Here is a 13277-nt window from a genome sequence, read left to right as displayed (position 1 = left end):
ACTTTCTCTTTTGGTTGTATATGTTTTGATTTTCGGTGTGCATAGGGACTCGCCGCGTTCACCAGATCCTGCAGGTAGTCATCGGCATCGAAAATCGCAGACTCGAAAATCTGATTGACAAAATTTATCAATACAAAAACATCAGAAAGGGGATCGCATGCTTATTGATAGGAATGAATAAAAAAAATCGTGTCCAACCTCGAATAGAAGGACGTATCTTTCCAACGCGTCTCCGCCAAGAACAGGCCACAAGAGTCCACGACCCATCGAACACCTCTCTTCTCTGTCAATAAACAGTCAGTCGTTGTGCTCTTATCAAGCAGGAATAACTTACTGCCACCAGATCAGAACATTGAAATTAGATCCACATTCAATTACGACACTTGGATTGCAACCCAGAGCAAGGTCTCGCCTGTGTAATAAACAGATAGGTGGATACTGACGGTGCTGGACAACTTGCCCGAAGTAGAGAAGACCAACGAGCACCTCAACGTGACAGCCTGGCTTACGTGCTCAGCTTCTGCAAGTGCGGGGTTAACTTCCTGCGAGCGGCGGGGCATGTCAGATCACACCAAGGGATCATGCGAGCAAATAGGATCAAGGTAAGAAAGATACCATCAATTCAATGGCAACGTCGGTCTCACGAATCGTATCGCAGATGGAGTGTCCATCGCGGAAGGTGAGACTGCCGCGCACCTGCAGAATTTTGGTTAGCGCTGATCATCGACTTGGCATATGATCTGACTTGGGATTAATTCGCTAGGAAAACATACGGTCTCCCCACCGTGAGCTTGGGCATTCCAACCACGGGTCAAAGCGTATACCAAGTCCCAATGAAACCCAGTGAAACAGGACAAACGCAGTATAAAGGGCCTGCACAATCCAACGTCTATCGTTTCCGGGCGTGGCGCACTTCTAAGCGTCTGCAGGATCAGGATACGTGGAGAATGATGCACATTTTCGTGTATATTCTCCCACTTCAAAACACATCCCCGTCAAACGGGATTTTTTTGATACGCACAGAGTCAGCAGAACTGAATCCATCCCAGTCAAAAAGTATGTGCCAAGACACTGACTAGCGAAAATGAAAAGACTTACCGATGTTCCCGAGACGCAAAGCTCGGATCGAACGCGTCAACTTCAAGGCTCAGGTAATTAGTGCGGCCTAATTTTGGTTCACATGGTCGAAGGCTCTTTCAATCACCTTGCCGTTGTCATAGCTATGTCGAGTACAATCAGCGTCTGCGCCCTTTCCTCCCCATGAAGATCCAACTTACCAATCAACCTCGTGCACACTAAAGGCCTTAGTGGGGTGTTACTTCGATATCTCCTTCTCGCCTTGTCCACGTGGAACTTTGCGAGGACAGAGTCTGGTGATGGATGGGGCACGCCGTTGATATTTCGGCTGTCGGTGGACCGGACTGTGTATACATCATCTATCCATATGACGGCACACTTGGCCGTACGTATGCTTTGTGGTCCCAATGTCAGATCCGTAGAAGAACCTAGTATAAACGAAGAAACTCACCTCAGGGTGCCTAAAGTGCCCACGCCCAAGAATTGGTTCCCGCCAAGGGCGACGGGTGCGTGTTTTTTCTAAGTGACTGGTTATGTGCTTATTCATGAAGGGAATGTGCAGGGTTCCTTCAGGCCTGGGGGCTTATTACAAGGGCTTGCATGTCGAGGAGGAGATTTCTTAATGTACTGCAGACGGGGGATGCACTGGAAGGCACTGAACTTCCACATGTGAAGTCTGGCTAGTGAGTATTGTTGATGGTAAACCCCGTCCGATATCATACTTGGGTGAGTCGTTCTCTGGTCAATTCATAGTCACCTTGCACAGTAAAATGTTCGAGCGCCAACCAGCTAGAATAGAGTCAAGCAAGACTCGTTGAAAGTTGAAACAAGGACATTCAATGATGATTCAAGTTCAAGTCTCAGCTGCTTAGTCAGCACGTTTAGGGACGACTTACCAAGTCAGTTATGCACTTATCGATCTCCTAGTCGATCTCTACTCTCATTGCGCTATGTTGCTTCCAAATCATACTGGATCTCACCACTTTGTTGTAGGCCGCAGATGGTAATTCTCAATTTGTGCGCCCATTCGTATGGGTTGGTCCCTGCCGCGTGGTTCGGAGTTCCTTTGGTGCACTCCATCCCAGGAACGACGGCGAACCTGGGTCACCGTTGTCGAAGTCTAATCTGTCCCCTCTTTCTTTGCTATGCACTGGGCACCTGTGTGCAGACATTAGCGGCATGAGGGCGGCGCGGGGTGTACACAAATGTGTTGTTTCCGCAAACGATCCTCGTGATGCAGAACAGCCATCCAAAAAATGCTATCAGCGGACCATAAAAAAGGTCCGCAGCGCCCGTACGGACGGGCAAATCGAACGCCGATCCACCACCACCATAAACGTAAAAATATACATTGATATTCGTAAACTCATTATCCTATATACAACCCCCACAATATATATAGATATGTATATTTTCCTAAACCCAAGATGACGGCCCAAAGGTGCCATTGATAGTATAGTACGACAGCGCGTTCGCATCGGCCGTGTTCAAGAACACAGTGTTGCCCCACCATTTTGCGACGGTATTTGCGCCGATTGTGCCGTTCTGCGGGAATTGCAGGCAGAAGAAGATCAGGACGATGGATATTGCGAGGCCGGAGTCGAGTCCGGCAGCTAGGACATCTGCAGGGGCGTTTAGCAGGACATTTGGGGAATTAGAAGGGGAAAATGTAACGTACAGTTGTACTTTGTCCACCAGGAGAAATGACGGCGACGGATGACGTACTGGAAGATGAAGCCGACGATTGCCCATGGTACGTAGTTGACGGCGGTTGCTGGTGGCATGTAGGACGTTCCGGTGAAGATTACGGGGAAACTAGGTGCGAATTGTCAATTATCGAGTGCAGGCAAGGCGGATAGATACATACTTGATGTAACGAATGATGCTATTCGGGTACTTGAGGGAGATGATCCAAGCACCGAGGGGGCAAAGTGCGCCAATGAGGAAGAACCACAGAAGGCCGCTGTACATCTGGCCAGGGGAGAACTGACGCTGAGGACCAATGACACCCCACTACCAAACCATCTTGAATGAACAAACAAAATACACAGAAGGGATCAGACTGCAACTTACGATGATCGATGCAGTGCCGAACACTTCAGTATTCGGGCAAATGAAACCATCCGCTTGATGCTTGCTACATATGTCCACGATATTGGTAAACATCCAAGCTTGTACACCGAGCTGCACGGTTCCGGCCACGGCAGCCGCACTGACTTGTGCAAAGAACATTGTGCGGGGAGGAATTTTCATGTAGTGACCGAGCTTGAAGTCCTGGGCGAACTGCAACGCTTGTGCCATGGTGATGTAACCCCATGTCTGGATAGCCATTTTAGCAACTGGACCAGACGACAGAAGGTCTCTACCTACCTTGAAAAGCATCATTGCCAATGGGCGTCCAGGGATGGCGTAGCCAACAACCAACTCCGTGATAACATTCAAACCGACTTGTTGATTCGTGATAGCTTGAATCATGCCGATGGGAATGATGTAGAAGAAAGAAATCAAAAGTGCGAGAACGAAGCCCCACACCGGGAACTGGGTAGGCCAGACTTCGATGACAATGATACCGAAGACGAACATGACCACGAAGATGATAAGGTACCACCATTCTGGAACCTGGCGATACCTGGACATGAGACGTGCATGGATGTCCGGCTGTTCGTCGATCGAGCGTCGTGACTGGGCCCAGATCTGCTTGCGGAAGAAGAGGATGGCGTGCATGATGGTAGCGGCGATCGATGCAAATGATAGACCATAAGACACTGCGAAAGTCGTCGAGAGGAACAGAGGGCTGTATGCTTCGTATGCAGTAATATTTAGCGTGCCATCGGTGCCAAGAATTGCGGAGACGTTGTAGGCAGCACCCGTATTATCGTATGATGTGCGAGACATGATGGGCAGGAATTTAGCATACCAGGTATTAGTGTAGTAAAGGATCGGAGTGAGGATCCAGAAAAAGAACACGAAGCCAGCGAGAACGTTTGCCTCACTCCACCATGGGGTCGCGAGTGGGTTGACGACGTAAGTAATTTGTGCCCAGTCAAAGGTGATCAAGCTCATGCCAAGGCCGCTTTGGTAGCCGAAGAGTTGGTTAACGACGACGTTATTTGGAGCGATCCAGCACACCCAGGTGAAGTAGCTGAGGGCTTGGAACAAATAACCTGGGACGAAGTACCATGCACATCCCGCGGAAAAGACATAAAGGAAGAAACGCTCTCGTGAAACACCACCACGCTTGCCAATACCAGCATATGATTGGGCATGAAGTGTGTTAAATAGGGCGCACGTGACCAAGTTTGTGGGCCAAACTGATGAAATATTAAATCACTCGAAATATGCAGACGAGGCAGGACTCACTCATGGAGGGAGGAAGAACTAAGAAGCGACGCATAATGCCACCCAGCGAGAAGCCAATGAGCTGGGTAGACATGACCAACATCCATTGATCTATGCAGATATTAGATCTGATAAGATATCGATCAGACTCTGGAGACACTTACAGCTGAAGTTGAAAGTTTGACCGTAAAACACTCTCTGCACCGCGATGATGTCGGTCTATGAAAATGATATTAATTAGATTGATTCAGACCCTGAGGAGCGGGACGTACCGCATATGCAGATTGATATCCGACAGTAGCCATGATCGTAACTAAAACATGCTCCTTGATGGAGAATGGTCCGGGGTTTAAACGGACCCCGAAAATCGAGATATTGGGCACGACAGCTGCCCAAAGACGACCCATAGGGAACGAGAGCAATTGGGCGACAATGCCGGTGATGTTGACGGAGGGATATCGGAAAAAGTAGAACTGATTCAAACCGGGGATGATGAGCACCCAGAAAAAGCCTGACTTCTAATTAGCCAGATTGTGAGTAGTAAATGTTTCTGCACTGACCCATAGCCCATGCGCGGAGAGTGCTGGTGGGTATGGACATGTCGTCAGTGTTGGATACGGCCGATCGGACTTCAGGATAAGGGGAGTCATCCTCTGGGATTGTCTATTCAGATTGAGATTTAACGTTTGAGATGATGGGCTAACCTAGCACGCCAGTTATAGCTTCTTCCTTGTTGATATTCGGGTCATCAAAATCAGCAAGAGGTAGAGCGTCGACTGCAACTAAAGGTGAAATATGTGAGTATGAGTACAATGTGAAGGGGAAATTTACTGACGGGCTGCCTTCTCAGCGTCGATCTTCTCGACTGAGCCAGTGCTGCTGGAACGGTCAGCGTAAACTGACATGATGGTGAGGAAGGACGAGAGGCCGGGAAATGGGACATGCTAGGGCTGCCGGCTTTTGTACGGTTGCTGTATGTATGTAAGTGCAAAGGAAAGATACGAAATGATGATACACATGGAACATGACCACACTGTGTACTAGCACTCTGTCAAATTTCCTGCCAAATTGACCGGCTAATTACCATAAAAGTAAATAGATGTAAACACGCGGCCGGCGAGATTCTTGGCTGCATGTGGGTCCGAGATTCGAATCTCGATCTCCCCCGTACTTGACAAACTCCACTGCGTCGGCCCATCAAATTCAATCAGAAACAACGTGATTGTAACGATACGTTTGGGCGTCACCGTAAGAGCGCTCAAATGTTGATAACAAGTTGTCGTGCGTACACGACAATATCCTACTGCATAGACTCAAATTACACTTTCGGATCCTGATACTACCTTGGAATGTGGGGGTATGTGGGACTTTTGGCAATAGCTTATTTTTGCATCTAAAAAACCACGCTCATTCGTCGATAAGTCATGCCGCGGATGGATCGAAACGGACGCGGAAGGATCGCATGTTCCTGGTCGATAACGTGCCCAACACCACAAAGACGCATCAGAGCAACTTCAAGTCAATCAGCAAGTAGCGTTTAAGGGACAGTATTGATAATATCCAGGGGTCATCCAGCGGATAATTATCAGATATCTTCAACTGAACCATGTGGCTCGTCGGGATGAAATGGCACTTGGACTGAAACGAGTTACACGAAGCACATGCTCACCTGCCGGACGTAATAATAAACTTACTAGACTGGAGCGAACAGGGAATTTTGGTTACCCACTGTCGTCCTCGTGATCCATTTCTGATAATCGTTTGCAAAATTAATTCCACTTGGTGACCCCTCTTCCGCGCCCGTAATCCGCAGCCTATTAGCCTACTTACGCTTTAAGCTCCGTTCGATGTGCGATAAAAGGTGTGTTAGGAGGTCTTGGTACTCACTAGTGCACTCGTGGAACAACCGCTTGCCAAACGTCTCTCTTTAACAGCCCGGTAGTGTACAAGGTGCACTTGAAGGTAGCTTAGAGACTCATCAGAGTCTCAGGGCCATCAGATATGCTGAACATTATGGGGAAGCCAGAATACCTCCTCAAGCTCTTCCCTTCAGGGGGCTGCGCGCGAGTCGGCGCCGCCGTGTGACCGAACCAGATCTGCGGCGAATGAGTCACTTAACGGGCGCCAGGGGACGTACTAGGATGTGAGGCTTCTAGCTGATAGGCCTCGAGAACGCTTGTCGGTAACCATTAACGTTGACTCTTTGCAGGTCCGACAACTTGGGGTCCTTGTATTTAGTACGTAATACCTTTTCTTCAACTTTGTTCACAACGGCAACCGAGCATCGAGTTTACTGTCATCCTCAGTGTCGAGCGCTCATCCGCTATAATTAGATAAATCTTGCATTCCGCGGCATAATTTGGATTAACCATGGTTTTCTCTTGGTCCAGTGAGTTATCAACCAAAAAAATTCTCAGCTTGCAACCGTGACACTTGTGTATTCCCCAGCTCCTCTTCGCCAGAACGGTCAGACCAGCTTGCCTCTAATCCCAAACGAAATATATCTTGCGATTTTTGAGTGCATAGCGCCAACCAACGAGCCGCTAAGCGAGCAAAACATTCAAACCTTCTCAGCCCTCGCAATCGTGTGCCGTTTTTTCTGCTCCGTCGCGTTGCCGCGCGTATTCGAGCGTGTCGCATTTTCGGGGAACTCTTCGGGGAACTCATCTACCATCAACAGGGCGGAGGCTTCGCGCAAGACAAAATGGGCTAAACAAATCGTGGCAAATACTGAGCCATCCAAGTCCATCGCATTATACGTCAAGGAATGCACCTTCGATTCTTGGAGTACCAACAAGGATCAGCAGTGGGTCCTTTTTCCATTTGCAACACTGTATTGCCAGGCAATGGCGCGCATGTCAAACATTCGGAAAGTGGTGATCACTAAGTCGTTTGTTAAGAAAGAGCATTGGGACGCGATGGCAGAATTGAAGCAGCTCGACGACCTCAAGTTCTCCTATTGCTCCTTCATAGAAGATCCACCCGATAAAGAACTGACTGTTCGCACTGTCACGCTCTTGGATCTAGGAGACTCTCCAATTCCCTTTACCCGGGCCCTTCGGCCAATCGCCACTACTGTCCTGCGCTCCCTCGAGATAAACGAAGTGGAGGTAGTCCAAAAGCTCGTAGCCTTTCGTCACCTTGCCATTGACAATTTGATTGTCGAACGCCAAATTTTCGACATTGAAGAGCTACTTCATGTATTTCGGCTTCTTCCTGACCTCGAGAGTATATCCTGTACTCTCAGAAGAAAGGAGATGGTCTCGCCGCTCATCGCTACGTTTTCGCTGAAAAAGCTCTTCACTCGCTTGCGTTCTTTCACTATAGTGGGATCTGGTTGCTACTGGCTGGAACGGCATGACATGGCGAAGGTTTGTTTTATCTCACGTGTACTGCTACCTCTCATATTCATCTTCGTGACAGCTGTTATCCGCTCTCTGTGATGGACCCGGCACCCTTCCTAGCCTGGAGGAGCTCCATATTCACATCCCTCTAGGTGGTGCGGCGGGAGAAACTTTCTTTGTTATCTCCGACCTCTTGAACAGGACAATAATCCCAGCATTCCCGAATTTGAGGTACATCTATGCTGGTAATGACAATTACCTACACTTGGAAGAGGGCAACTGGGAAGTGCACTACTCGCAAGCATTAAAAAAAAGGGTGGAACACGAACACAATAAGAAACTCCAAGCCCATAAGGAAAATATGGCGTAGGGTTTTGCGTTCCCCCCCCCTCGTAATGCTCTCGAGTCTTTATTTGTTACATACGTACACATGCTACAATTCACTATTCGAACCACGCGAGAACGTCTCCCGCTTGGACACTTGCTCCTTCCCTGATCCCTTTACCCAGGCTTTTCACCACCTTTCCAATATTTTCTTCTCCTGCAAGAATATTGATCTCGGTCTTCATCGCTTCGAGGATGATCAAAACTTCATCGGCAGATTGTATGACGTCGCCAGGCTGGCATTTGATCTTCCAAACAGACGATGATATGGACGAAGCGACGCTCGTGCTACCAGGTCCAACGTCTGCGGATATCAATTAAAAGTGATCCTGACGTCCGAACCCTACCATACCTATGTCATCCACCAATACCGTAGGCGAGGCTTTCGCCGCTTGCCATTCGCGCAACAGTTCAGTCTCACTTGTAACTTGGGATGAATAGGGTGCAAATCATCGTTCAAGACTTTGCTTACCGTGCTTCCTCTCTTGCTGTTCCTTCTGCCTGTTTTCGCTTGAACTCTGTGATCTCTTGCTCTATGCTGTCAATGAATGTGAGGTACGCCGCCATGGAAAAGACCGCTGGTTCGATCTATCACCGCATTTCATTATCACCTATAATTCACCCCGTACGGGATACCAGCGACGACAACTTGCCTTGAATTTGTACCGTCCGGCATTGAATTCTCGTTCAATCTTCGCGACGTGTCAACTCGGAATCATCCCTCCAGCAAACAGACACACCTCGAGATAACGTTCCTCGATAACGGGTTCGAAGAGGACCTGTGAAATTTATTTATTTATTTATTAGTAAAGCAGCGAACGACAGACAACCCACGCACCTGGTCAAAAGGCTGGAGCAGCCACGGCCGATCGGAGGCAAAATCGGGCCCCTTTCCCCAGGTTTGCCAAGCAGGAAGCGTGCGCCCAAATAGCTGGTATCCACCTGGTGAGACGACCGGATAGATGGCCGCCACGGGACCAGCAATGCCCACCGCTCCCTGTGACAATTTAGCATATCACCACACTTGAATTTTTTTTGGACATTGTGTGAAAACTTACACTAGGAGTATATGTCCGTGAAGGGTTCATTTTCTGCCCGACCAGACGGCATCGCGGGTCGATCTGCTCCGTTGTTAATAAACGAAATTGTCCCGTTGATATTCACCTTACCGGAACCAAGAATGGGCAGGCTAGATAAAATCCGACGCCAAAAACAAGCTTTTATCTTATTTTAGCGCTGGAATACAATGGGTCATAAAGAGCACGTACCCAAGCAGAATCCATCAATTTCTGAAGCGCCTCGTCGACACCGCCCTCCAGCCCATTATTTCGCGCGAGGTAATCAATATTGCTGGGCAAATAAACCGCGCTATTTCTGGTCGTCCGCATGTATCGTTGCAATGCATCGCGATTCCACTGATCGTCGAGTACGATCGGGAACGTAATCTTGCGCCCGGGGAACTGAAGGTTTGATGCAGAATCTGGCAATGAGCGCTCTGCGCTCATTAGAACGGCGAGCACGTCTGCTTGGGGGATCACCGAGGGATCATAACGACACTGAATAACGACTTCGATCAGAACATCTTGTCAATAAAAGGAAACGTACCATCGTGGAGCGAATGCATGGAGAAAACGCCCATATGCCTTTGATGCACCTCTTGCGCACCTCCGATTCCAGCGCGTGTACGCGCGCTCGAAGAACGAAATCTAGATGCATCTCGCCATATTCTACAAGAATAGCAGAGTCGCCAGCCTAAATACAGAGTCCAGGCGTCAGATATGAACGGTCATCGGCGATCATGATGTAGCGGACATACCTGCCGAAACGTTACAGCAGGTCTTGGACTTCCTGGAAACCACTCATTTCTGTGCAGGATTCCGGACAATTCCCTACCTTCCAAAGCACCGTCTGTGAAGCTCGTCGGTGGTTGGGGTCCAGCGACAGCGGCCTGAACGGCCTCGATCCATCTGAGTCGATCTTTCCTGCAAGCTTGTGCATCCTGCCATGAAATCTTGCGGAACGTCACAGTACTACCGGGGCTCAATTGCCCTAGTTTCCACCTATGGCCACCGATGAGTAGAGCACACCTGACTTGGAAAGACACCTACATTTCTGCAGTCGCAACGGTGCACAGGCAGACATATCCACCCATGTCTGGTCCTTCGTTCGTTAAGATAACAGGCGTATCTCCGTTCACGTTAATCGTCCCTAACGCGTATCCATTATCTAGGATGTTGCTAGGGTGAGAGCCGCCTTCGCCACCAGTGCTGCGGGCCCAATCGATGCTTTGATCGCTCTCGAGCCGTATCCCCATTCTGTTACTTGATGAACTAACGGACCACTTCGTCGAGTAAAACTTGGCGTTTCCTTCGGGGGTCAAAAATTCTGCGTCGTCGTGTGGTCCAGCCAAGACTCGGATAACCCAATCTTGAGGATAAACCGGAACGAGGTTTTCGGGGAGCAAGAAGGGTACTGAACCGATCTCGTTTTGCTTGGATGATGATTGCGAACTTAAAGCCAGCTGGTCACCGACTCTAAGCGATCTTCCCTGAGGAGACGGTAAGCAAAAAAAACTTAAACAAATTTAGACTTGGAGTACCTGATAGCCTCCAAGGCCCATCGACGTTGACTTGGATCCAAGATATTGCGGCACTTCAGGGAAGCCGCCTCTGATTGCTAGATATACTCTGAACCCAGGACCTGGCAGGCCCCCAATATCGAGGGTCGTGTTTTCGGAGATGGTAAGGCGAGCCCACATTGATACATTTTCTCCGTTGATCTTGACAGTTGCTGGCTTCCCAGTTATGGCTACTGTAGCGAAACTGTGGAATTTCAGCTTGCATCCGGCGCCGGGGAGGGTGACGATCTCTAACGCCTCCGTCTCCGGTGTATTGCCAACAAGTATGTTGGCTGCGCTGAATGCCTGAGAGTCCATGGGGCCGCTTTGTGGCATGCCCATTCCCATATGCCTGCCGGGTAGGTCTTGGATAGTCATTTCAATACCAGCCGAAAGGACAGTGAATGCTCTTCAAAAAACGTTAGACATCTGTGGGTTATCTCGTTCACATGCAACTGCGCGCACCTTGGGGAGAAATCAAAGCTGTCCAAAAATCGTGTTGTGGCCCTCCCTTCCTTGAAAATAGTACTTTCGCATATTGAAGCGAGGTAGGCCAGGTTGTTCGGCGGGCCAAAAACTTTGCAGGCTTTCAAGACTTGGGCCATTCTGGAAACTGCTTGCTCTCGTGTTGGACCAGTCACGATTAGTTTGCATATCAACGGATCAAAAAATCGGGTCACTTCTGTTCCCGTAGACACCTGCAAAGTCTACATTTGAGGGTATAGTACTGGACGCGGGGCGACGTACGTACCCAGCTGTCAACACGAAGCCAATTCTCTTTGGGGAATTCTACGAGCTGTAGGATGCCTGGACTGGGTTTGAAGCCTTCTGAGGGGTTTTCACAGTAGACTCTGGTTTCGATGGCGTGGATGCGAGACTCGACGAGGTTCTTGTCGTAAATAGCTTGCGTCATGCTTTGAGCCGTACGATCAAGACCTCTCGCTTCAGACCGCTGTGCGATTCCTTGTGCTAACATCATTTCTACGAGGTCCAGACCAGGATGTATGGCCTCTGTGATGGCGTGCTCGACCTGCGTGCAATTAGAGGACGTTTCCCCTCGACATCGTTCACCACTACACGCACCTGGATACGGGTATTCATTTCAAGGAAGAAAAACTGCCCCGACTCATCGTCCACAAGAAACTCTACGGTACCTGACTCGCAATTAGTAAGATATAACCAGTGATCGTTATACGCTATCCAACCTGCGGATGCATATTTGATGGCTTTGCACAGCTTCACGGCTGCATCGCACATATCTTCTCGAAGACCTGTGAAATATCAACATCGCGCAACTCCACCAACTTTCGTGATAACTTACCAGGATGACCAGTGACGAACGGGCTCGGGGTCTCCTCCACAACCTTTTGATGTCTCCTTTGAACACTGCATTCTCTCTCTCCCATGTGTACCACATCCCCCAGTCCGTTACCGAACACCTATTATGAGATGCAGAGTAGGTGGAATCAATTTCACAAATACTTACCTGTATCTCGATATGGCGTGCTGCGGGGTAGTATCGTTCGATAAAAACTCCGCCGTTTTGAAATAATGACTGGAGAGTGTACATTTAGCTCCAGCAAGTGTGTAAACCATCATACTTACAGTTGCCCTTTCTTGAGCGCTAATAAAGGAATTGGAGAGGTCGCTGCCGTTTCGACAAACAAGAAGGCCCATGCCACCTCCTCCAGCTGTCGCTTTCAGAATCACAGGAAAACCAATCGTGTTTGCTATGCTTAGCGCCTCATCGAGAGTATTTACAAGTCCTTGAGATCCTGGAACGAGTTGTAAGCCAGCCTTTGCAGCAAGATACCGGGCTTCGTGTTTTAGACCCATGATCCGAATGACGTCTGGTTGGGGACCGAGCCAGATCATCCCGGCTGCCTCTACAGAAAAAGCAAATTCCTCATTCTCCGAGAGGAATCCATAACCTGGATGAACCATAGTAACCTGATGCTGCCTGCATATCGAGATGATAGTAGCACTTGATAAATACAGCTTCGACTCCGATCCTGGTTGCTCTTGGTCGCTGGGGCTGTTCTGCAAATAAGCAGACTCGTCTGCGATGGCAACGTGAGGGGAGAGGGCATCTGACGAGGTGTAAATGGCTAGTGTTGCTATACCAAGCCGTTGAGCAGTTCGAATGATTCTGACAGCGATCTCCCCTCGATTTGCAACGAGTAGCTTGTGGCTAGCATATTCGCTATTGAGTGTCATGTTAGTGGTGACCTTGGTACCTTTAATAACACACATATATATCGGTCACCCAAACTTGAAAGCCTGGCAGGGGAGAAGTCTGATAAGGCCCAAAGCTACGCACACTGGCATCATGATGAAAGATCATGTGTCCAAGTAGACGTGCGGCATGGATTTGCTACTGCGTGCGAGCCGCTGACCAATTACTGATGGGCATGACTTGGCCTCGTGGCTTGCCGTGAATTTTGGTGTTATTCTTAGAACTTCAACATGGTGAACTCGGGATTTAAACAAGCTTGTGTATACTTACTCACATAGGA

At 48.9% G+C, this 13277-nt stretch overlaps 3 protein-coding genes across 3 annotated transcripts; 1 reads left to right on the top strand and 2 right to left on the bottom strand.

Moving 5' to 3' along the window:
• Positions 1-2367: 2367 nt before the first annotated feature.
• Positions 2368-5455, bottom strand: DEU56DRAFT_783057 (OPT oligopeptide transporter). The gene is made up of 11 exons (XM_041352131.1): positions 5252-5455; positions 5121-5198; positions 4977-5069; positions 4689-4927; positions 4581-4635; positions 4438-4527; positions 3448-4388; positions 3151-3396; positions 2945-3090; positions 2756-2892; positions 2368-2699 (listed from the first exon to the last, which is right to left on the bottom strand). Exons 1-11 carry the CDS (start codon positions 5319-5321, stop codon positions 2494-2496), a joined length of 2301 nt encoding a protein of 766 aa, XP_041212297.1. The 5' UTR covers positions 5322-5455; the 3' UTR covers positions 2368-2493.
• A 1331-nt stretch (positions 5456-6786) lies between these two features.
• DEU56DRAFT_909245 (uncharacterized protein) lies at positions 6787-8130 on the top strand (the record flags this gene model as incomplete). The annotated part of the gene is made up of 3 exons (XM_041357089.1): positions 6787-6805; positions 6865-7787; positions 7840-8130. 3 exons carry the CDS (start codon positions 6787-6789, stop codon positions 8128-8130), a joined length of 1233 nt encoding a protein of 410 aa, XP_041212296.1.
• A 73-nt stretch (positions 8131-8203) lies between these two features.
• On the bottom strand, positions 8204-12978 carry DEU56DRAFT_869640 (allophanate hydrolase subunit 2-domain-containing protein; the record flags this gene model as incomplete). The annotated part of the gene is made up of 20 exons (XM_041355573.1): positions 8204-8448; positions 8497-8564; positions 8617-8732; positions 8798-8836; positions 8885-8923; positions 8983-9141; positions 9203-9265; positions 9314-9361; positions 9413-9700; positions 9750-9896; positions 9961-10204; positions 10253-10692; positions 10744-11170; positions 11227-11459; positions 11513-11791; positions 11845-11915; positions 11967-12032; positions 12083-12200; positions 12248-12316; positions 12367-12978. 20 exons carry the CDS (start codon positions 12976-12978, stop codon positions 8204-8206), a joined length of 3771 nt encoding a protein of 1256 aa, XP_041212295.1.
• Positions 12979-13277: the final 299 nt, after the last annotated feature.

The sequence above is a fragment of the Suillus clintonianus genome (assembly GCF_016758775.1).
Source record: "Suillus clintonianus strain FC179 chromosome Unknown DEU56scaffold_12, whole genome shotgun sequence".
Lineage (NCBI taxonomy): Eukaryota > Fungi > Basidiomycota > Agaricomycetes > Boletales > Suillaceae > Suillus > Suillus clintonianus.
Note: the sequence above shows the minus strand (reverse complement) of the source record. Positions and strands in the feature narration are given on the sequence as shown.